The following is a 23,039-nucleotide window of genomic DNA, read 5'->3' on the forward strand; positions in this document are numbered from 1 at the left end:
CCAGTCTGTTAGCATCTCAACTATTGATAGGGTGTTGAAGAGACACCACAGGAGCATGAAACAGCTGTATCGTGTACCATTTCAAAGGAATGGTGACAGAGTGAAGGAGCAACGGTACCAGAATGTACAGGTAAAACATCTATGGGCATACTTTATCTGATTTACATAAACTTTCTTATAGTGACATATATAATACAGAATGTGTGAAATATGTGTACATTTGCTATATCTGTAGGAAAAAAACATGCAATTTGTGTACATTTGATATAACTGTATCTTGTGAAATTAAATGAATGTGCATAACTAATTGGGTATCTTCTGGGTTGTAGTGTATAATGGAATTGGAGTCAAGTGAACCACCTTACAACTTTATATATGTGGATGAGGCTGGCTTAAACCTGAGCAAAAGCAGAAAACGTGGTTGAAACGTCATCAGAAACAAGCTACAAAGCTACTGTTGATTTGCCAGGCCAGCGGCGAGGAAATATTACTATGTGTGCTGCTATGTCAGAGCAGGGTGTGCTATCTCATTTTCCCCTTATAGGCCCATACAACACACAGCATCTTCTCACCGTCTTAGAGACCCTCTATAGGGCTCTCATCCCTGATGACGAGAGGGGTCCATTTCGAGATGATTTACCAAAGTATGTGATACTTTGGGATAATGTGAGTTTCCATCACTCAAACACCATCAGGCAATGGTTTCTGACCCATAACAGGATGCTGATGCAATTTCTCCCACCCTATTCCCCATTCCTCAACCCAATTGAGGAGTTTTATGCAGCATGGGGGTGGAAAGTTTATGATTGCCAGCCACATACTCAGATGACCCTGCTGGCTGCAATGGATGCAGCATGTGAGGACATCAAAGGAGAAGCCTGCAGAGGTTGGATAAGACATTCTAGAAGATTTTTTCCATGCTGTATTGCAAGGGAGGATATCTGTTGTGATGTGGATAAAATCTGTGGCCCGACAGACTGGGACGTCAGGGGGTAGAGACAGATTACACTGTATAGTGCAGCATGCGCAGTTCTGCCTAAGAAGTGTTTCCTATGTTTACCTTTTGGAATTTTAATTAGTGTCTTTTTATTTTCTATCACAATGACATTATTTTGTAAAATTTTTGACAGTCCATCAGTAAAGAAAAAATGAAAAAATGAATCCTGTCCAGTCTCTTACAATCAATATCCAACATACAGTAATGTGTAAATTTGTGCTGTTAAAATTCATAGTTGCCAATTCAGCCTCGTGCATTTTTAATAATTGTAATCCAAAACAGAGTTTACATCGGGAAATAGTAAAATAAAGCATTGTCATATTGAAAAAATGACTAAACATTTTGACTATCTTGTTCGTAAACAATGATAAAAGGACTTGGTATTTTGATGGTAATGATATGTTCATTGACACAAATACTTACTTTTGAAAGAAGTAATAAGGATTTTGAGGAAAAAAAAACAGGCTTTTGCAAGAAATCAATGCATTGTGCTGTTTGTTCACATTGTTTTGTGAATGCACTTACTGATTTGCAAATCTTAAGGATGATTCGAGAAAAACTCCAAAGCAACTGAGAAAAACTATATTTTTTTTACTAGTGGACTGACTAAAAAATTACAATATAATACCATTGTGATAGAAAATAAAAAGACACAAATTCAAATTCCAAAAGGTAAACATAGGCACTTTTTTAACTGCACATGCCGCCCTATACAGTGTAATCTGTCTCTACCCCCTGACGTCCCAGTCTGTTAGGCCACAGATTTTCATCCACATCACAACAGATATCATCCCTTGCAATACCATTGTGAGGTCATGATTGACAACATGGTCCACAATAGTGGCTCTAATTTCATCTGAAATTTGTCTGTCTCTGTCCTCTTCTTCCTCTATTTTGCCTTCTTACCCTTCCAGCATGCATCCTTATTCTTGGCTCTCGACCATGTTCATTTCCTAGTTATTCATCCATTTTCAACAATTGTAATTCTGTGTTTATCTCTTTTTATATACACTCGCCAATTACAGTAAAGGTTCACGAGATTCAGCCTTGACCTATTTTAGAGAACTAGTTGATTATTGGTTGATCTGAAAGTAAACATGCCCCTTCATTAGTTACATTCAAGGTTTATATGCACAATTCATCATTTCAAGACACATTTACCAAAAAAGTTTGATAGATCTGTGAAGAAGAAGAGCTTGACAAATTTTGACAACTGGTTTAACCATTTTACACTAAATGACTTATGCAATGAACTGGTGCCTAAATTTTTGGGGGTTTGAAACAATTTAGGTGAAACCAGTATAATACATTTTGATCAACATGACATAAACAACTGATAATGTAGGAAAAAGCAGACACTTGTACACAATGGATTAAGTGATGTACCAAAGCATTTGCAATTTGATCAAAGCAAACAAGAAATGTTCTTATGATAAGCACAAATGACTAAATGATATGGAGGTTTCATTTCTGATCTGAGAAATGCTCCAAAGCGACTGAGAAAAACTGTAAAAGAGTAATGCGTTGTCCAGGCACTTGTGTAGTGCCATTTTTATGTCATCCCATTTGTGTTGGGGAATATGACATTTCCCATTGGTCCACCCCATTAAAAATATCCTAGAATTGCCCCTGGGTAAAGGTGCTCAATGACAGGTAAGTGGGGGCCAGTGATGCATTTTTCTTGGCAGTGTTGATCACCCTTTGCAGGGCTTTACATTCACACACAAAGGATCCTCCATACCATACAGTGATGGAGTTGGTCAGGATGCTCTCAATGATGCAACGATAAAAACACTTTAGAATCCGTGAGGACAGATGTTATTTATCAAGACTCCTCAAGAAGTACAGGTGCTGTGGTGCCTCCCTAACCAGAGCTAAAGTGTTCTGGTGCTAGGACAGATCCTCAGAGATGCTGGAGACTCTCCCTACCACAGTTCCATTGATGTACACTGGGGAGTGTCTTCTGCTGTTAGATTTCCAAAAATCCAAAATTAACTCTTTAGTCTTCATTGCAGCAAGTGTATATTTTGTTCTCAAAGTTGATGTGTTAGAAGCAGGAAAAATGGTCATGTTTTTTCAGAGTCAAATTGTGATGGCTAGCCAACCAGGGTTAATGCAGAATTTAATGCTGTTAATGCTTGATAGGTCAGGACTGTTTTGGCAGCAAAAGGAGGACCAACACAATATTAGGTAGGTGGTCATAATTAATAGTTTTGTCTATTGGTGTCAATTAGGTTAGTGTATTTGTTGTACACACAGACTGGAGTACATTTGCTTCTCAGGCCACCAGTGACTCTCACACAGACATTGACTGCTACACCTCCTCTGTTCTGGATTACATCAGTTCCACCACAAACAGTGTTACTACCCAGAAACAGATCATTACATACCCTAATCAGAAGCCATGGATGAACAAGGAGGTGCGCCTCCTGCTGAAGGCACGCACTACTGCCTTCAGGACAGGTGACGCTCAGGCCTACAGCACATCCAGAGCTAACCTGAAGAGGGGCATCAAAGAGGCCAAGCACTGCTACAAGCTGAAGATAGAGGAGCATTTTCTAACTCTGACCCTCGACGCATGTGGCAAGGCATCCAGGCCATCAGTGATTACAAATCCTCCCACTCCACCCCCGCTGCCACTGATGTCCTCTTTCTGAATGAGCTTAATGACTTTTATGCTCGCTTTGAGAGAGACAACAAAGAAACTGCCACAAAGCTCAAACTCGGCTGATCACTCTCCAATCAAACTCTCCTCCACAGATGTCTGCAATGCACTGAGCCGGATCAGCTCACAAAGCCGCTGGACCAGACAACATCCCTGGTACTTAGGGCATGTGCTGAGCAGCTCGCTGGGGTCTTTACTGACATTTTCAACCTGTCTCTTGCCCAAGCAGCTGTTCCCACTTGCTTTAAATGTACCTCCATTGTGCCAGTGCCTAAACACTCTAACCCAACGTGCCTGAACGACTACCGCCCTGTAGCACTGACACCCATTGTCATGAAGTGCTTTGAGCGGCTGGTCCTGGCACACCTGAAGGACTCTCTGCCAACCACATTTGACTCCCACCAGTTTGCCTACCGAAGCAATAGAAGCACAGAAGATGCAGTTTCCATGGCATTGCACTCTGTGCTCACACACTTGGACAATAAGAACACCTATGCACGTATGCTGTTTGTTGACTTCAGCTCAGCATTCAATACCATCATTCCATCCAAGCTAATATGCAAACTCCTAGATCTGGGCATTAACACCTCCACCTGCAACTGGGTCATGGACTTTCTGACCAAAAGACCCCAGCAGGTTCGATCTGGCTCCATTTGCTCCAACACCATCACACTCAACACTGGTGTACCACAGGGCTGTGTGCTGAGCCCTTCCTCTACTCCTCTTCACCTCCGACTGCAGGCCTGTGAATGGATCTAACTCCATCATCAAGTTTGCAGATGACACTACCGTGATTGGTCTCATCACCAACAATGATGAGACTGCCTACAGGGAGGAGATCCAGCACCTAGCCACATGGTGCAACAACAATAACCTGCTCCTTAACACCTCCAAGACAAAGGAGCTTATTGTGGACTTCAGGAAGGAGGCAAGAGGTACACATGACACCACCCACATCAACGGGATGGCTGTTGAGCGTGTCTCCAGTTTCAAGTTCCTGGGGATCCACATCTCGGCAGACCTGTCTTGGAACATCAACACCTCCAGCTTGGTCAAGAAGGCTCACCAGCGTCTCTTTTTCCTGAGGACACTTAAAAAAAATCAGCTCTCCTCGGATATCCTGGTGAACTTCTACCGCTGCGCAGTAGAGAGCATCCTGACCAGCTGTGTCACAGTCTGGTATGGAGCTGCTCTGCTGCAGAGCGTAAGGCACTGCAGCGGTGGTGAAAACTGCCCAGCGCATCACAGGGACTCCACTCCCAGCCATGGAGGACATCCAAAAGAAACGCTGTCTGCGTCGAGCTCACAGCATTCTTAAGGACCTCTCATCCCGCCCACAGACTGTTCACTCTTCTGCCCTCTGGCAGGCGTTTCAGGTGCCTCCGGACCAGGACCAGCAGACTAAAGAACAGCTTTTTTCCTAGAGCTGTCTCTTTAGTGAACTCTGACACTCACTGATACACTACTACATTCCCCCCACACCTCACACTCTTTGCTAATGGACTCTCTGAACAAAAACTTACGCTCACCAAGACACTGATCATTTCTCACCTCACACTTTGTTGTTGCATGGACTGTTTACACAAACCTTGCTCATTTGCACACTGCTCTTTTTTTATTGCTGCTCACCATAAACTTATCACCACTGTACATATACCTGTTCTCTGTTTATAGTTACAGCAATATTATTATGTCCACCGCTCACATCCTTCTGTAAATCTCTGTGTATAGTAATAGGCATCTGTATAGCATGTTCATAATACATTTATATATATATACATCTGTATATTATTGTTCATAGTACATATATACTCATCTGTAATTATATTTATAGTACATATATATATATACACTACTCTGTATATTGTGTTTTACATATATAACATATATTCATCTGTATACAACATTTATAGTACATATTCATCTTTTAATTACTGTTTATAGTCTTTATTTTATTTAACTGTAAATTCATGTTAAATCTATATATCCTGCACTTGCTGTTATTGCACTCTGGTTAGACCCAAACTGCATTTCGTTGCATTGTACTTGTACATGTGTAATGACAATAAAGTTGAATCTAATCTAATCTAATCTAAAAACGTGGTTGAAATGTCATCGGAAACAGCTGTTGCTGTTGATTTGCCAGGCCAGCGGGGAGGAAATATCACTGTGTGCTGCTATGTCAGAGCAGGGTGTGCTCTCATATTCCCCTTATAGGCCCATACAACACACAGCATCTTCTCACCATCTTAGAGACCCTCTATAGGGCTCTCATCCCTGATGACGAGAGGGGTCCATTTCGAGATGATTTACCAAAGTATGTGATACTTTGGGATAATGTGAGTTTCCATCACTCAAACACCATCAGGCAATGGTTTCTGACCCATAACAGGATGCTGATGCAATTTCTCCCACCCTATTCCCCATTCCTTAACCCAATTGAGGAGTTTTATGCAGCATGGGGGTGGAAAGTTTATGATTGCCAGCCACATACTCAGATGAACCTGCTGGCTGCAATGGATGCAGCATGTGAGGACATCAAAGGAGAAGCCTGCAGAGGTTGGATAAGACATTCTAGAAGATTTTTTCCACGCTGTATTGCAACGGAGGAGATCTGTTGTGATGTGGATGAAAATCTGTGGCCCGACAGACTGGGACGTCAGGGGGTAGAGACAGATTACACTGTATAGTGCAGCATGCGCAGTTCTGCCTAAGAAGTGTTTCCTATGTTTACCTTTTGGAATTTTAATTAGTGTCTTTTTATTTTCTATCACAATGACATTATTTTGTAAAATTTTTGACAGTCCATCAGTAAAGAAAAATGAAAATGAATCCTGTCCAGTCTCTTACAATCAATATCCAACATACAGTAATGTGTAAATTTGTGCTGTTAAAATTCATAGTTGCCAATTCAGCCTCGTGCATTTTTAATAATTGTAATCCAAAACAGAGTTTACATCGGGAAATAGTAAAATAAAGCATTGTCATATTGAAAAAATGACTAAATATTTTGACTATCTTGTTTGTAAACAATGATAAAAGGACTTGGTATTTTGATGGTAATGATATGTTCATTGACACAAATACTTACTTTTGAAAGAAGTAATAAGGATTTTGTGTAAAAAAAACAGGCTTTTGCAAGAAATCAATGCATTGTGCTGTTTGTTCACATTGTTTTGTGAATGCACTTACTGATTTGCAAATCTTAAGGATGATTCGAGAAAAACTCCAAAGCAACTGAGAAAAACTATATTTTTTTTACTAGTGGACTGACTAAAAAATTACAATATAATACCATTGTGATAGAAAATAAAAAGACACAAATTCAAATTCCAAAAGGTAAACATAGGAAACACTTTTTAGGCACTTTTTTTACTGCACATGCCGCCCTATACAGTGTAATCTGTCTCTACCCCCTGACGTCCCAGTCTGTTAGGCCACAGATTTTCATCCACATCACAACAGATATCATCCCTTGCAATACCATTGTGAGGTCATGATTGACAACATGGTCCACAATAGTGGCTCTAATTTCATCTGAAATTTGTCTGTCTCTGTCCTCTTCTTCCTCTATTTTGCCTTCTTACCCTTCCAGCATGCATCCTTATTCTTGGCTCTCGACCATGTTCATTTCCTAGTTATTCATCCATTTTCAACAATTGTAATTCTGTGTTTATCTCTTTTTATATGCACTCGCCAATTACAGTAAAGGTTCACGAGATTCAGCCTTGACCTATTTTAGAGAACTAGTTGATTATTGGTTGATCTGAAAGTAAACATGCCCCTTCATTAGTTACATTCAAGGTTTATATGCACAATTCATCAATTCAAGACACATTTACCAAAAAAGTTTAATAGATCTGTGAAGAAGAAGAGCTTGACAAATTTTGACAACTGGTTTAACCATTTTACACTAAATGACTTATGCAATGAACTGGTGCCTAAATTTTTGGGGGTTTGAAACAATTTAGGTGAAACCAGTATAATACATTTTGATCAACATGACATAAACAACTGATAATGTAGGAAAAAGCAGACACTTGTACACAATGGATTAAGTGATGTACCAAAGCATTTGCAATTTGATCAAAGCAAACAAGAAATGTTCTTATGATAAGCACAAATGACTAAATGATATGGAGGTTTCATTTCTGATCTGAGAAATGCTCCAAAGCGACTGAGAAAAACTGTAAAAGAGTAATGCGTTGTCCAGGCACTTGTGTAGTGCCATTTTTATGTCATCCCATTTGTGTTGGGGAATATGACATTTCCCATTGGTCCACCCCATTAAAAATATCCTAGAATTGCCCCTGGGTAAAGGTGCTCAATGACAGGTAAGTGGGGGCCAGTGATGCATTTTTCTTGGCAGTGTTGATCACCCTTTGCAGGGCTTTACATTCACACACAAAGGATCCTCCATACCATACAGTGATGGAGTTGGTCAGGATGCTCTCAATGATGCAACGATAAAAACACTTTAGAATCCGTGAGGACAGATGTAATTTATCAAGACTCCTCAAGAAGCACAGGTGCTGTGGTGCCTCCCTAACCAGAGCTAAAGTGTTCTGGTGCTAGGACAGATCCTCAGAGATGCTGGAGACTCTCCCTACCACAGTTCCATTGATGTACACTAGGAAGTGTCTTCTGCTGTTAGATTTCCAAAAATCCAAAATTAACTCTTTAGTCTTCATTGCAGCAAGTGTATATTTTGTTCTCAAAGTTGATGTGTTAGAAGCAGGAAAAATGGTCATGTTTTTTCAGAGTCAAATTGTGATGGCTAGCCAACCAGGGTTAATGCAGAATTTAATGCTGTTAATGCTTGATAGGTCAGGACTGTTTTGGCAGCAAAAGGAGGACCAACACAATATTAGGTAGGTGGTCATAATTAATAGTTTTGTCTATTGGTGTCAATTAGGTCGGTGTATTTGTTGTACATAAACAGTATGTAACTTAAATGTGTCCAGAGTGTTCCTAAAGGGACTTGGCTCACATCCAACACAGTAACATTTGTATGTAAATGCAAAATAGACACATGAATGATAGAATTAATGAATGATTAGAGTGAATAATACAGAAAGCTGAGCAAAAGTAAGGTAATAAATTCTATAGCACATAGTATGCACCAGTCGATATTAAAACATTTTTTTGAGCATGAAAAGTGTATGATTTTGAATTGACTGTAGTTAATGTGCAGGTGTTCATCTCCCCTACTTTTATTTTCTGTTTATTTCAGTTGCGTATGCTACCTCAATTCTTTTATGGCAAAAAAAAAAAAAAATAATAATATTGAAATAAAATAAATATTTTAACTTTTTTTTTTATCATAGCCAAACATTTAATTAAAATGCTTCAAAGAATGCTTTAAAATTCATCTTGTGATAGATAATACAATGAATTTATTGATTAATATGATATTAATATGAATTACCTGTAACTACAGTGAGAATCAGTGGTGTGTATCTCACTATGTACAGTAAGGTGTAGAGTTGAGTCATTTCTGAACACAGCTCTGTGAGGATTCTGTATAATAGTGCTGTATGTGCTGAACTTTACACATGAGGGAACACGTCTCTAGAAGACCACACCCAGGAAGTGCTGCTGTTGTAGTGTAACTTTTTGCAGATCATCACTTTACAGCATCAGTTACAGTGAATTGAGTCTTTCTAACTTTTATCTTCAATATATAATGTCTGTTATACTGAGAAAATTATGATGATGAGAAGCAGATGATAATATTTTCTATTAATTTGTCCACAAACCCATAAATATTCACTATTAAAAGTAAACTATTGGTGTGATGACTTCAGTGCAATTTACCTACGTAATTTGAAAAAGATTAATTTCTATTAAAAGCTTATTTTTATACACCAACTATTTCCTATTTAGAGATTTTGAAATTATGGCAATTTTCTGAGGTTCCCACAGAGAATAATAAGTTAATACTAATATTGAGCACAAAGACATTGTGAGTTTCTCAGACAGCTGTGTAGGATTTGTATGTGCTATAAAGAGTGTTAACTACAATGTGTGTAATGTAACTACAATATGTCTTGCTGAAATACCACTGCACACTGTGTTCACATTTAACTGTTGGAACACAATCTATTATGATAACGTACAGTACAGACCAAAAGTTAGGAAACACCTTCTCATTCAAAGAGTTTTCTTTAATTTCATGACTATGAAAATTGTAGATTCACACTGAAGGCATCAAAACTATGAATTAACACATGGAATTATATATGGAATTATATACATAACAAAAAAGTGTGAAACAACTGAAAAATGTCATATTCTAGGTTCTTCAAAGTAGCCACCTTTTGCTTTGATTACTGCTTTGCACACTCTTGGCATTCTCTTAATGAGCTTCAAGAGGTAGTCACCTGAAATGGTCTTCCAACAGTCTTGAAGGAGTTCCCCGAGAGATGCTTAGCACTTGTTGTCCCTTTTGCCTTCACTCTGCGGTCCAGCTCACCCCTAAACCATCTCGATTGGGTTCAGGTCCGGTGACTGTGGAGGCCAGGTCATCTGGCGCAGCACCCCATCACTCTCCTTCTTGGTCAAATAGCCCTTGATGCCTTCAGTGTGACTCTACAATTTTCATAGTCATGAAAATAAAGAAAACTCTTTGAATGAGAAGGTGTGTCCAAACTTTTGGTCTGTACTGTAAGTATTTTTAAGGTGAGTCAGTGCACTTTCTGGAGGAAAAAAGTGTATTTGTGTTAAACCAGGGGGTTTGAATTCATATAAATTCACTAAACCATCTTGTGAAGAAAAGAGAAAGACTTCAACACAGCAGGTGTTTTTTTCACTTGGGTTCATCTCTATGATCCAGTTCATCCTAAATAATGGGCTACTGCGAAAAATAAGTTTTTTAAATACACAAATCATGACAGTAAGTTTACACAACTGTAATAAAAATACATATAATGTAATTAATTGGATTTGCTGACAGACATTGCTTGTAATAAGATACTCATTCTTAGAAATCTACAGAGTGTCATCTGAACACATCTGGTAAAATGAGAATTGAAAAGCATACAAGTAGTTTAGCAGAATAACTAAATTGTGTAGAGGTTTTTGTACAGTGCAGCTGGATTTCCTGTCACTGTGGGCGCCAGAGCACAGTAGTATAGAGCAGAGTCTGATACAGCAGCAGAGGAGATGATCAGATTCACTTGTTTATTATTTTTATCAACTTCAGCATCCAGACGTGGTGGCATGGGGTTAGTTTTAAATCCACTTGGATTGATGTAAAGAAGGAACACAGGTTTAGATTTTGGTTGTTGTCTGTACCAGTGCAGGTAGGGGGTTGTATCACTTGTTTCGTATCTGCAGGACAGAGTAACATCATCACCTTCATCTACAGCTTTATGAGTGGAAAGTGACTCTATTGAATCTGCCATGGAGTCACCTGTTATAGAGAAGAGAACAGAATCATTTTAACATTTAAACAAGCAAGTAAATGTACATAACACTGATTTTTGTAATAAAACACAATTTGGTGGCTAATTAATAACTAAATTAACAAATAAGTCAATGTATAACTCACCTAATGACATCCACAGAATAATGAATATAACAGTGAACATGATTAATAGTTTTTATCTGAATGAAAATTTCCTGAGGTCTTTTTGAAATGAACATCTTGAAGGTTCATGAAGCTCCACCCCACAGCATCACATGACAGTGATGGTGATGTTGCTGGCAGATTAATATTACATTCAGTCTCACATGGGGAATCTGTGAGTCACACTGACAGGAAAATAATAATAAAAAAAAAATGTGATTTATAAAAAAAAAATAAATAAAAAAATAGATCAGGCCAGTCAAAAAACACTATAAATGAAAGTTTTAGTTCACAGGTCGATTAGGGTTCTGAAATCATTTTACAGATTCAGTTAAAATAAATATAATTATTAATCAGCATTTATTTTTTATTTTTTTTAATGAATGTACACAAATTAACAATGATATATTAAGATAAGTTAAAAGAAAGATACCAATAAAATATTAAAGGTTTAAGTGTCTCAGTATTCACCCCTGATGATGTGAAACCTCCTAAAGACTTGGTTACAGAGAAAATAGCACTTTTTGGCAGGTGCTGAGTTGATTGGTTGATTGATTCCTGCCCTTTATTTTAGTCGTACTTTCGTACCTCTCAATTCAATAACAAAATTCATTTAGCTTAAATCACTGCATGGACCAGATTATTCAGTATCCCACTGGATCTTGAAGTGTCACTTATTCATCAGAAGTATTGCTGTAAAGATGCTGACTGTCTTAACTTTGTTGTAAAAGTGCAACTTTTTTATCTGTTGGAAATTATAACTTTGCTCGTGCTAACAGTAAATACAACTGGGCTTTTGTAAAGTATTAATTAAATGTTAAATACTCTCAAATATGTTCAATAAAGTGAATTTTTTTTTTATATCTGCAGCACCAGAAGTCCATAAATCCATAAATGTAAAAGAGTGCAAAAGCAGACAATGAATTGTTCTTTCTTTCTTTCTTTCTTTCTTTCTTTCTTTCTTTCTTTCTTTCTTTCTTTCTTTCTTTCTTTCTTTCTTTCTTTCTTACTTTTGAGGTATGTAAAGTTTGTAATGTCAGTATGCTGGATCAAGTGCTATTTTATAAGCTGACAATTATTTAGTTTTTATAATGAAACCATACTGTTAATTTAAGATAATTTTGGACTTTTGTTACATCCTCATAATAGAAGTATTACATCTTCATTTCATTGTTTATTTTTTGCATTAAAATCACCAGCAGAGATCAGTATTTTTCTTTAAAGATTGGTTTTCAGTGGATTTCTATAATTAAATTTTATTGTATTTGTACAGTATAGAATTTTTAACAGTGCACATTGTCCCAAAGTGTTATGCTACAAAATGACGGATGTTTCCACAAGATGTCGCTGTGTCACTTCAGAACTCTGAACGTTACTGCAGTCGCTCCAGCGCCACTTTCTGAGGGAAGACCAGGGGGATGAACGGCTGCGGCGGTTTGCAGGAGGAGGAGGTGGAGGTTTTAATCAATTCTTATCAGAAGAAACATATTAAATAATAAAGCTAAAATGCCAAACAGTGATCCAGGATTGTGGTGTCTTCATTTACGTAACATTAAAGCATTACCATTGTACTTCTTTAGAAATGACATTGAGATGAACGTATCTAGAAGAAGCAGTAAAAAGAGCAGGATGATGGAGATGGAAGGTGCTGAAATATAAAGGTGGAATGATTGCAGTTTAATGTAGGGGCCTGTGGAGATCCACCTTCCTACAGCTCACACTGTTTATGAGTTTGTTAAAATAGCTTTTCAGTAGAGTATAAAATTTCATGTGGATTATATATATATTGTATTATAAGGTGATTTTAATTTTGCTCATTGGGCTGGTAATGTGTACATGTTCATGTTTTGTAGAATTTACAAAGAAATATGAAGATGAATCTAGACAAGCCTCTAGGAACCAGAATTATCCAAAGTAATGTAAAATGAATGTTTACCAAACTGCACCACTTTCACTGAAAATACTGAAGTAATCAAAAAAGCTACAGTCTCAGGTACACAACACAACGATGAGCCACCTGGACTTCAGAAAAGGGAATTACCGTAATTTCCGGCCTATACAGCGCACCCATATATAAGCCGCACACACTGAAATTTACAAATATTTTTATTGTTAACATAAATAAGCCGCACCTGTCTATAAGCCGCTAAAACTAATGAACTTTACACAGGCTTTAATGAAAGACACGTTGCATGCGGTGTAACGGGTGAAATATGTTGCACTTCCTTTAGGAGCATAGCGGTATTTTGGGAATAGCCTGGCACTGCATTTTTCCAGTATTACTGCATGTGTTCAAGATGAGGATTATGTCCTTATTATTTTCTGATGCTCATTTCTAAGTTTCTTTGACTAACCCTTAATGCTTTTGCCAAGAAAAATAAAAAAGCATGAGTTTTGGAAACCTGTCTGTGCTTATATGATTTCTGTTGCAACAGGAGTTAGCGCGCTCTCCCTTCACCAGAGGCGATTTCTTTAAGACTGCAAGGGAAGCTCGGCTTCCCTTATAATGTCACAAAATTAATGGTCAAATATGTACTATTGTATTAACATTTTATTGACTAAAAATGAGTTAGAAAACGTTCATCTCAAAGACGAGTTCGTTCAGAATCAGTTACATATAGCAGGTCGGCTGACTCGATTTCCTTCTCATACATTCCCGCAGCGTCACAGTGCATTTCCCTATTGAAGCCCAGCGTCCATTGACTTCAATGGGGCTGCTTTGAACGGTTTTTTTCAGCGCTTCGAAACTAGACGGTCATTGGATAAATGCTGCGATTATGTCCGCCCACGGACGCTCAGCGTCTCTGGGGTGAATGGGAGTGGGCTGGCCCGGACTCCGAGCTTCTGCGTGATGATTGGAGGGTCTGTCGAAGACTGCATCTCCTTTTGACTGACAGCGATTCTGTACTATAAGGAATCACTGAAGCTATTCGCGCTCAGTCCCATCATGATTTCTCAAGTTCAGTCGAAATAAAACTGCTGCAACCTATTTCTTTGATATTTGCTTGGCGAAATTGCTTGATTTTCATCATACATTTCACACAATTATACACCACATTCCTTGTTTCAGTTTTACAGAGTTTAATATTTTTTTTTTAGATCGTTCATTCATTCATTCATTCCTTCATTCATGGCCATCACTTTGATTCAGGAAGACTGAGGTCAGAACTTCAAGTCCTGTATTCAGATCAGGACTTGCAGGGTAACAGGGGAAAGCTGTGTGATTACTTGGTGTTCCTTAAAGACATGGAGTTGGACAGTGCAATGCCTCAGCTTTACAAACTGTTCTCATTAGTGGCAACAATTGGAGCTACATCTGCAGGTGTAGAAAGGAGCTTCTCCTGTTTAAAGCGACTCAAGTCCTACACCCGAAACACAATGGGCCAAGGCCGTTTAAGCAGCCTAGCTCTGCTGGCCATTGAGAGGACACTGGTCAAGTCACTTGAAAAGACTCCTAGTTGGTACGACAGGGTCACAGACCATTTTCTTGAAAAGGAACGTAGGGCAGAATTTACTTTTAAATAAATAGACAATTTTATGATGTAGGCCGAAAATGAGCTTCCCCTCTCTGACAGACCAGTAGCTGCCACTGCCCTTCACCCTGACTCAACGTGCTACAATGGCTTGTATCTAAACAGTAGCCTACCAAGTACAAGTAAAACAACTATTTCTCTCGGGAGTTTATCTTTTGGCATCGTCGTGCGTTTAAAAAAAAAAACGTTTCTCCGGAAGCCGTGCAGCTCAGAACACAGGTGAGGTGCGTTTTTTTGTTTCCGTTCGGAAATTTCATTGGTCGAATGTTATGTCGCTCAGTTTTTTGGCTTGAAGTTTGTGAAACCGGGAAAAACCCAGGAAAAATTCATAAATTAGACGCTTCGTTGTTTAAGCCACAGGGTTCAAAGCGTAGGAAAAAAGTAGCGGCTTATAGTCAGAAAAATACAGTATGCAATGATGCTGTTTGTGGACTACAGTTCAGCATTCAACACCATAATTTCCTTCACGCTCACCTGTAAGTTGGAGGTCCTGGGACTCAGCCTGCCACTGTGTCAAAGGATCTACAACTTCCTGACAGACAGACCACAAGCTGTACGGGTAAACACACCTCATCCACCCTCCCCCTCAGCACTAGAGCTCCCCAGGGTTGTGTTCTGAGCCCCCTGCTATACTCACTGTACACATATGGCCACATCCAACTACACCACTATCATCAAGTTCGCTGACGACACTGTTGTGGTGGGCCTGATCTTCAACAATGATGAGAAGGCCTACCTACAGGAGGTTTAAAAATCTGGAGGGATTGTGGTAAAAACAACCTTCTCCTGAATGTCAGCAAGACCAAGGAGTTGATGGTGGACTTCAGCACGAAGCAGCTGTACGCTCAAGGGACTTTAAACTACCCTCTTGGGTGCTAAAGACTTTCCACACCTGCACCATTGAGAGCGTCCTAAACAGTAGCATCACTTCTGTGTATGTGTATGTGACAAATAAGATTTGATTTAATTTAAAATAGAGATTAACTTTTATTTAAAAGTGAGCAGTATGTGAATGGCTGGAGATGATGCCTGCTATCGGCCCCTGTATAAACCCCCCAATTATATAACACAAGGTCAGCGTTAGCATGAGACAGAAGGAACTGACTCGGAAACAGACAAAGTGCAGTCACTCTACAAAACACAGTTTCATATAACTTACATTAGACATGTACATGCTTCCACCTGACAGCAGTGCACACAAACAACACCTGACCCCCTGACTCTGAGAGCATCAGGAAAACGTTTTAAGCATGATACATTACATTTTTTAAACATTTTATTGAATTAATGTTTGATTACCATGTTTAAACTGTCTATTTATTCTATTTCTTCAAGCTGCATTTGCTGCCATATGTTTTAGTCTGTGGTTAAATGATAACATGTTGGTAAAGCAGGTTTCTTTGATGTGTTTCAGAAACTTCATATATACCATGTTTGTTTTTGTACAGCCTTTCAGTGACTTTGTATTACTGTGCTGGTGTTAAAAAAGAGCAGTGATAGAGAGCAGAATCTGAGAGCTTTAGACCTCTGATAGTAAGTTCAGTAGAGTTTCTGCTTGTTTCTGTCTCTAATCGCCGATCAGCAGGACTGCTCTTTTCATAACTCGACCTCCCGCCTTTAATCAGTAAAAACTGTGGTGCACTATTAGGATAATGTTTGTACCAGTAAAGCCAAATGAATTCACCGCTTGTCTCATATGAACATTTCAGAGTAACAGTGTCTGCATCCTTCCTGACCATGTTGGTGTCTTCATTTGAAGGCCAAATCTTATTTGCAAAACTGCCTGTTGGAAAAGAAAATCATGAACATACTTAAAGCTTTAATAACAATAAAAGCATGTTAATATAAATAATTAAGAGGGTAAAAGTGAAGTACCTGTAACTACAGTGAGAATCAGTGTTGTGTATCTCACTATGTACAGTAAGGTGTAGAGTTGAGTCATTTCTGAACACAGCTCTGTGAGGATTCTGTATAATAGTGCTGTATGTGCTGAACTTTACACATGAGGGAACACGTCTCTAGAAGACCACACCCAGGAAGTGCTGCTGTTGTAGTATAACTTAGTACAGATCATCACTTCACAGTATCAGTGAACATTTTAGGTTAAAGTGTAGGTTTTATGCAACTTTGACTTGATGGAAAAATTCTCATTGTATTTTTATTCTAAGTTGAAGGATTTTGCTTAAGTCACACTCACATCACAAAAACAAGCATGTTGGAATGAACAAAATTGACTTTAATGGTACTTTTATTAATTAATTTTGTAGTAGGGAAATATAGTCTTTTATAGTTATCTTTAGTTTGATGAGTATATTAAAATAATTCATAAATGATCAGTACTAAAAAGTCAATTCCATTAGACTAGCACATATTTAAATTGTTAGTTTTGTCATTATGTTTTAAAAAAAGGAAGTGTGCTAAAATTCCTCCCTACAGACTTTTTACCCTGATGGTATCCTCAGTTTGAAACCTAGTGAACCAGTCTCAATTTATTTATTCATAGAGCCTTCAAAGCACTTTTGTTCATCTCTCTGGATAAGGGAATCTGATAAATGCTGTAACTGTATATTTGTGAATGTAATGTGATTGATGTGTATTTGGCATCTTTAATCACTTTTTATTATTTTTTTTTTCTGTTCCATTCAGCTGCATCTGTTACCACAAATGCTGTTTGTGTCTGTGGTTTACTGATAACAAGTAGGTAAAGAAAAAACCTTTGATGGGTTTTTGTACAGCCTTTCACTGACTCTGTATTACTGTGCTTCTACTCTAAGAGCGCAGTGATAGAGAGCAGAATCTGAGATCTTTAGACCTCTGATAGTAAGTTCAGTAGAGACTTTGGTAGTTTTGGACTCTAATCGATGATCATCAGGAGTGCTACCCTGACCAGATCTTGATCTTGCACCTTTATACAGTAAAAACTGTGGTGCAGTGTTAGGATATTGTTTGTACCAGTAAAGCCAAATGTATTCATTACTTGTCTCAAATGAACATTTCAGAGTAACACTTTCTGTTTCCTTCCCATTGGCATCTTCATCTGTTGGGCCAATTTTATCTGCAAAACTGCCTGCTGTAAAGAAAATAATAAAGAAATAAATGTATCAAGTAGGTTTGTAAGCACACTAAAACAAATAATTTCTAATAAAAATAAATAAATAGTCTAAAACTTAAAACATAAATATGAAAAAGAAAACTGAATTTACAGAATATGAAGTACCTGTAACTACAGTGAGAATCAGTGTTGTGTATCTCACTATGTACAGTAAGGTGTAGAGTTGAGTCATTTCTGAACACAGCTCTGTGAGGATTCTGTATAATAGTGCTGTATGTGCTGAACTTTACACATGAGGGAACACGTCTCTAGAAGACCACACCCAGGAAGTGCTGCTGTTGTAGTATAACTTTGTACAGATCATCACTTCACAGTATCAGTCACAGTGAACTGAGTCTACAATACAACACACATCTAGTCCACTGTCCATGATCAACACACTGCATTGTGAAGTCAGACCTACACTTCTATACTCTTACACATATCTTTTGGAGTTAGAGGCTGTGCTCTGTTTCAACATTAAAAATCACAAAAATATGGGACTGATAAATTTTTTTTTTTGGGACCCTTTTTAAGAATGGAATATTGGTTGAATATCATGAATCTATCAAGTAATATGTGTCTTCAATCAAATCTAACACATTTTATTACTAAATGAATGAACAGATGCAGGTGAGGTTTGGAAAATTACCCACATGATTTCGATCTTCTGAAACTTTCTGCATACAACCACATAACCACCGCTTTGAAAGTATTGGAACTGCAAGGGCCAATTCTTAAAGAGAATTTGCTTATATATTAAAACATAAATTTTGAAGAACAATAAGAAACTAATTTTTTTTTAATTAAAACATATTACTGACCTAACGCTAATGAAATAATTAATTGCTCAATGTTCCTCCAGCTGTCTTTTTTAGTAACACTTAATTTTTTAGCCTTTTGTTGCCCCGGTTCCATGAACAAGTTTTCTGACGTGTTCCAGCCATCCAATGCATCCACACATTACAACAACATAAACATTTATTTTTTTCATTATTTAGGATGGTGACTAACCAGATCATCATGTTTAGGTTTCAGAACAAATGTATGGCATCCACATAAAGATTGTGTAGAATATAAATGATTTACTATTTTTTTTATAAAACATTTTTATTAATATATACAGTGGTACCCCGCTTATCGACCTTAATCCGTTTCTTAAAGCCGGTCAAAATGAGAAAAGGTTGAAGAGCGAATGTACAACATACAAGCACTAAATTGTTATATTAACCCCTAAATAACACTATATTGTTCACAAACCGAAGTTTTATTTACGATAGATGCTCTCTCCACGAAGGCTGAGACGAGACTGGGAAGATCCTTTACGTCACTCCACGTGGGTCGGGGAAAAACAAAGGTCGATAAGTGGGCATTTGGTTGTTCAGCGGGCGCAAATTTCGGTCGAAAAACTGTTCGCTAAGCGAAAAGGTCGATATCCGAGCCGGTCGATAAGCGGGGTACCACTGTACATATTTATAGAGTGAGAGAATAGACTTTATTTGTCACATATACATTACACAGTGAAATTCTTCTTTTCACATATCCCAGTTTGTTCAGAACCTGGGGTCCGAGCGCAGGGTCAACCACAACACAGCATCCCTGGAGCACAGAGGATTAAGGGCCTTGCTCAAGGGCCCAGGAGTGGCAGCTTGACGATAACGGGGCTTGAACCCCCAACCTTCTATTTAGTAACCTAAAGCCTTAACCACTGAGCTCCATGGAGAAGAGAAACTTGATTGAAGTCAGACCAAAATATGAAACTGAAAGTAATTCTGAAGAGTACACAGCAGTAACACCTGATCCCTCTATTCATTTCTTTCTTTCAGCTGCATATGTTTCATCTGCAACTACTGTTTGTGTCTGTGGGTAAATAATACATTGCTAAAGTGAGTATCTTTGATCCTCCGTGGTTTAAAAACTTACTGTGTATCATTATTATGTTTTTGTACAGCTTTTTCTTGACTCTGTGTTATGCTACGTATTTAAGAGCACAGTGATAGAGAGCAGAATCTGAAAGCTTTAGACCTCCAATAGAAAGTTTAGTAGAGTCTCTGGTTGTTGTTGACTCTAATCCAGTTGGATTATATTGGTTTATTGCTGATCGTGAGCCTTTAAACAGTAAAAACGGTGGTGCGCTGTTAGGATATTGTTTATACCAGTAAAGCCGAATGTGTTCACTGCCTGAATCATAGAAACATTTCAGAGTAACAGTTTCTGTTTCATGTCTGACAATGTTGATGTCTAACGGCCTAATTGTATCTGCAAAACTGCCAAAAAATGAATAAATAAATATTAAAAGTATTATTATTAATGTTTGCACAGCAACTATATTACTGCTTAATTACATGAATATTAATTAAAATAACAATATTATTAACTGGTGAATATGAATGACCTGTAACTACAGTGAGAATCAGTGGTGTGTATCTCACTATGTACAGTAAGGTGTAGAGTTGAGTCATTTCTGAACACAGCTCTGTGAGGATTCTGTATAATAGTGCTGTATGTGCAGAACTTTACACGTCTCTAGAAGGCCACCCACAGGAAGTGCATCTGTTGTAGCATACCTTTATACAGATCATCATTTCACAGCATCTGTGACAGTGAACTGAGTCTCCAATACACTGCATCTGACTTCACCTCTTACACATATCTTTTAGAATTAGAGACCTGTGTTGTGTCTCAAGATTAAAAATCAGTCAAAAAAACAGATTTTGTTTTTTTGGGGTCATTTCACTATTATGAATACACTAATTATACCTATCAGGCATAAAATTATGATCACCTGCCTGATATTGTGGATGGCTGGACCCAAGGTTTCCCAGCAAAACATCGCCAAAAGCATCACACCATCCTTCGTCTTCTTATAGTACATGGTGCCATGTGTTCCCCAGGGAAAGCTATCGCACACACACACCCGGCATCCACATGATGTAAAAGAAAATGTGATTCGTCAGACCAGGCCACTTTCTTCCCTTGCTCCTTGGTCCAGTTCTGATGCTCACATGCCCATTGTTGGCACTTTCTGTGGTGGACAGGAGTCAGCATGGGCATCCTTATTGGTCTGTCGCTACACAGTTGTACACGCAACAAAACTGTGATGCACTGGTTTTCTGACTTCTTTATATCAGAACCAGCATTAACTTCTTCTGCAATTTGAGCTACAGTAGCTCATCTGTTGCACATCCAGCCATCGCTCTCCATGTGTATTGAATAGCTGTTCTTTCTTTGGACCAATTTTGATAGATTCTGATCACTGCAGACCAGGAACACCCAATTTTCCTGCTTCTAACACATCAAATTTGAGGACAAAATGTTCACCTGCTGCCTAATATATTTCACCCACTAACAGGTGCCATGATGAATAGATATTCAGTGTTATTTACTTCACTGGTCAGTGGTCATAATGTTATGCCTGAACGTTGAATATACCTTGAATTAAATGTAACTTAAATGATTAACAGGTGTAGGTTAGTCTAGAAAATGATTCAGTTTTCACATGATTTTTATTTGTAAATCAACATCATAGTACCTTTAGTTTGAACCCACCTACCATTTAAAATTTTAGTGATTTTGTAAATGTCTAGTGTTTGCTGTTTGTTTAGGTGAATCATGCTCGATGTATTGTTTAAACAATAAATTTAGTTCAATTCAGTTTTATTTGTATAGCGCATTAAACAAAGCAGCTTTAAAGATATAAAAGGGTCATGAAGTTTGATATAACTTTATTTCTAACAAGCAAACCAGTGTAAAGGAGAAAACTCCCCGAGATGGTATAGGGAAGAAAACTTGAGAGAAAACAGACTCAAAAGGAGACCCATCCTCATCTGTTTGTCTCTGAATTACCATTCATTATAGTTCCATCATTGTTGAGGTGTAAAGTTCAGTTGATGGACACTTAAATGCAGACTGTTCATGCAAATTGTTCATGCAAACTGTGGTCCTAAGACATTGTAGCAATCTGTTGACATTAATTACAGTCCAAACCAAGTCCAAATCTTTATAATTCATGAGCTGCTCAGTAAATTCATGGATCTTTACGCTGTAACAATTAAAAGCTTTAAATGTTATAAATGTGCTTATTTTGAATTATGGGTTTTTGCTGTGAACACTGCATTTGTTCTTAAAAAGGTAAACCAACATGAACTCAGAGAGCTGTCTATTGTTGGAGTCATTTAGAAGTGGAGAGAAGAGAACAATTATTAAAGCCATTGTAAAAGGTTTGGGGATTTTCAGTACAACAATGTCTTATAAAAGTAATAACAACCAGACATTGAAAAGTTTGGGCAAAGATCACATCAGCAGATGATGACAAAAAAACTGTGCAAGTTGTCAAGAAAAAAAATCAACAGTGGAAACATGAAATAATTTGTTCATTAATGGTTTGTGTAGTGTCATGGCTTAGGCTTGTATCTCTGCTTTCAGCATAACAAAACTGTGAGTTTTTGTACAGAGCAGCTGGATTTCCTGTCACTGTGGGCGCCAGAGCACAGTAGTATAGAGCAGAGTCTGATACAGCAGCAGAGGAGATGATCAGATCCACTTTATCTCCATTAACTGTAGCAGACATTCTTGGGGGTTTGTTCTGACTTAGATCTCCACTTTGTGTAATATAAAGAAGGAACTCAGGTGTAGATTTTGGATATTGTCTGTACCAGTGTAAGTAGGTGCTGTATGCTGAAGCACTGGTTGTTTTGTATCTGCAGGACAGAGTAACATCATCACCTTCATCTACAGCTTTATGAGGGAAAAGTGGCTCTATTGAATCTGCCATGGAGTCACCTGTCATAGAGAAAACAACATAATGTATTGTTGTAAAAATCAGAACAGATTTACATTTATCTTTTTATTACAAATTATTTTGAATTAAAAAGTCAGTGTAAAACTCACCTAGTGAAAGCCACAGACACATGAATATAACAGTGAACATGATCAATGGTTTTAGCTGAATGAAAATATTCTTTCTGTACTTGTATGTGATGTTCACTGTATTAACTGTGTGTTAATATAATAAAGGTTTATGAAGCTCCACCCCACAGCATCACATGATGGGGGTCACATGTGTCACTGTCAGATTTCTGATGCATCCAGACTTATATATATATATATATATATATATATATATATATATATATATATATATATATATATATATATATATATATTAATTACTATTAATATTA

The 23,039-nt window shown here is 37.8% G+C and overlaps 1 gene segment (V, D, J or C); it reads right to left on the minus strand.

Annotated features, from left to right (window-relative positions):
• Positions 1–22,201: 22,201 nt before the first annotated feature.
• On the minus strand, positions 22,202–22,800 carry LOC124386974. The segment is given in 2 exon segments: positions 22,202–22,638; positions 22,747–22,800. Coding segments are annotated over 2 exon segments (477 nt in total).
• Positions 22,801–23,039: the final 239 nt, after the last annotated feature.

The sequence above is a fragment of the Silurus meridionalis genome, chromosome 6, assembly GCF_014805685.1.
Source record: "Silurus meridionalis isolate SWU-2019-XX chromosome 6, ASM1480568v1, whole genome shotgun sequence".
Lineage (NCBI taxonomy): Eukaryota > Metazoa > Chordata > Actinopteri > Siluriformes > Siluridae > Silurus > Silurus meridionalis.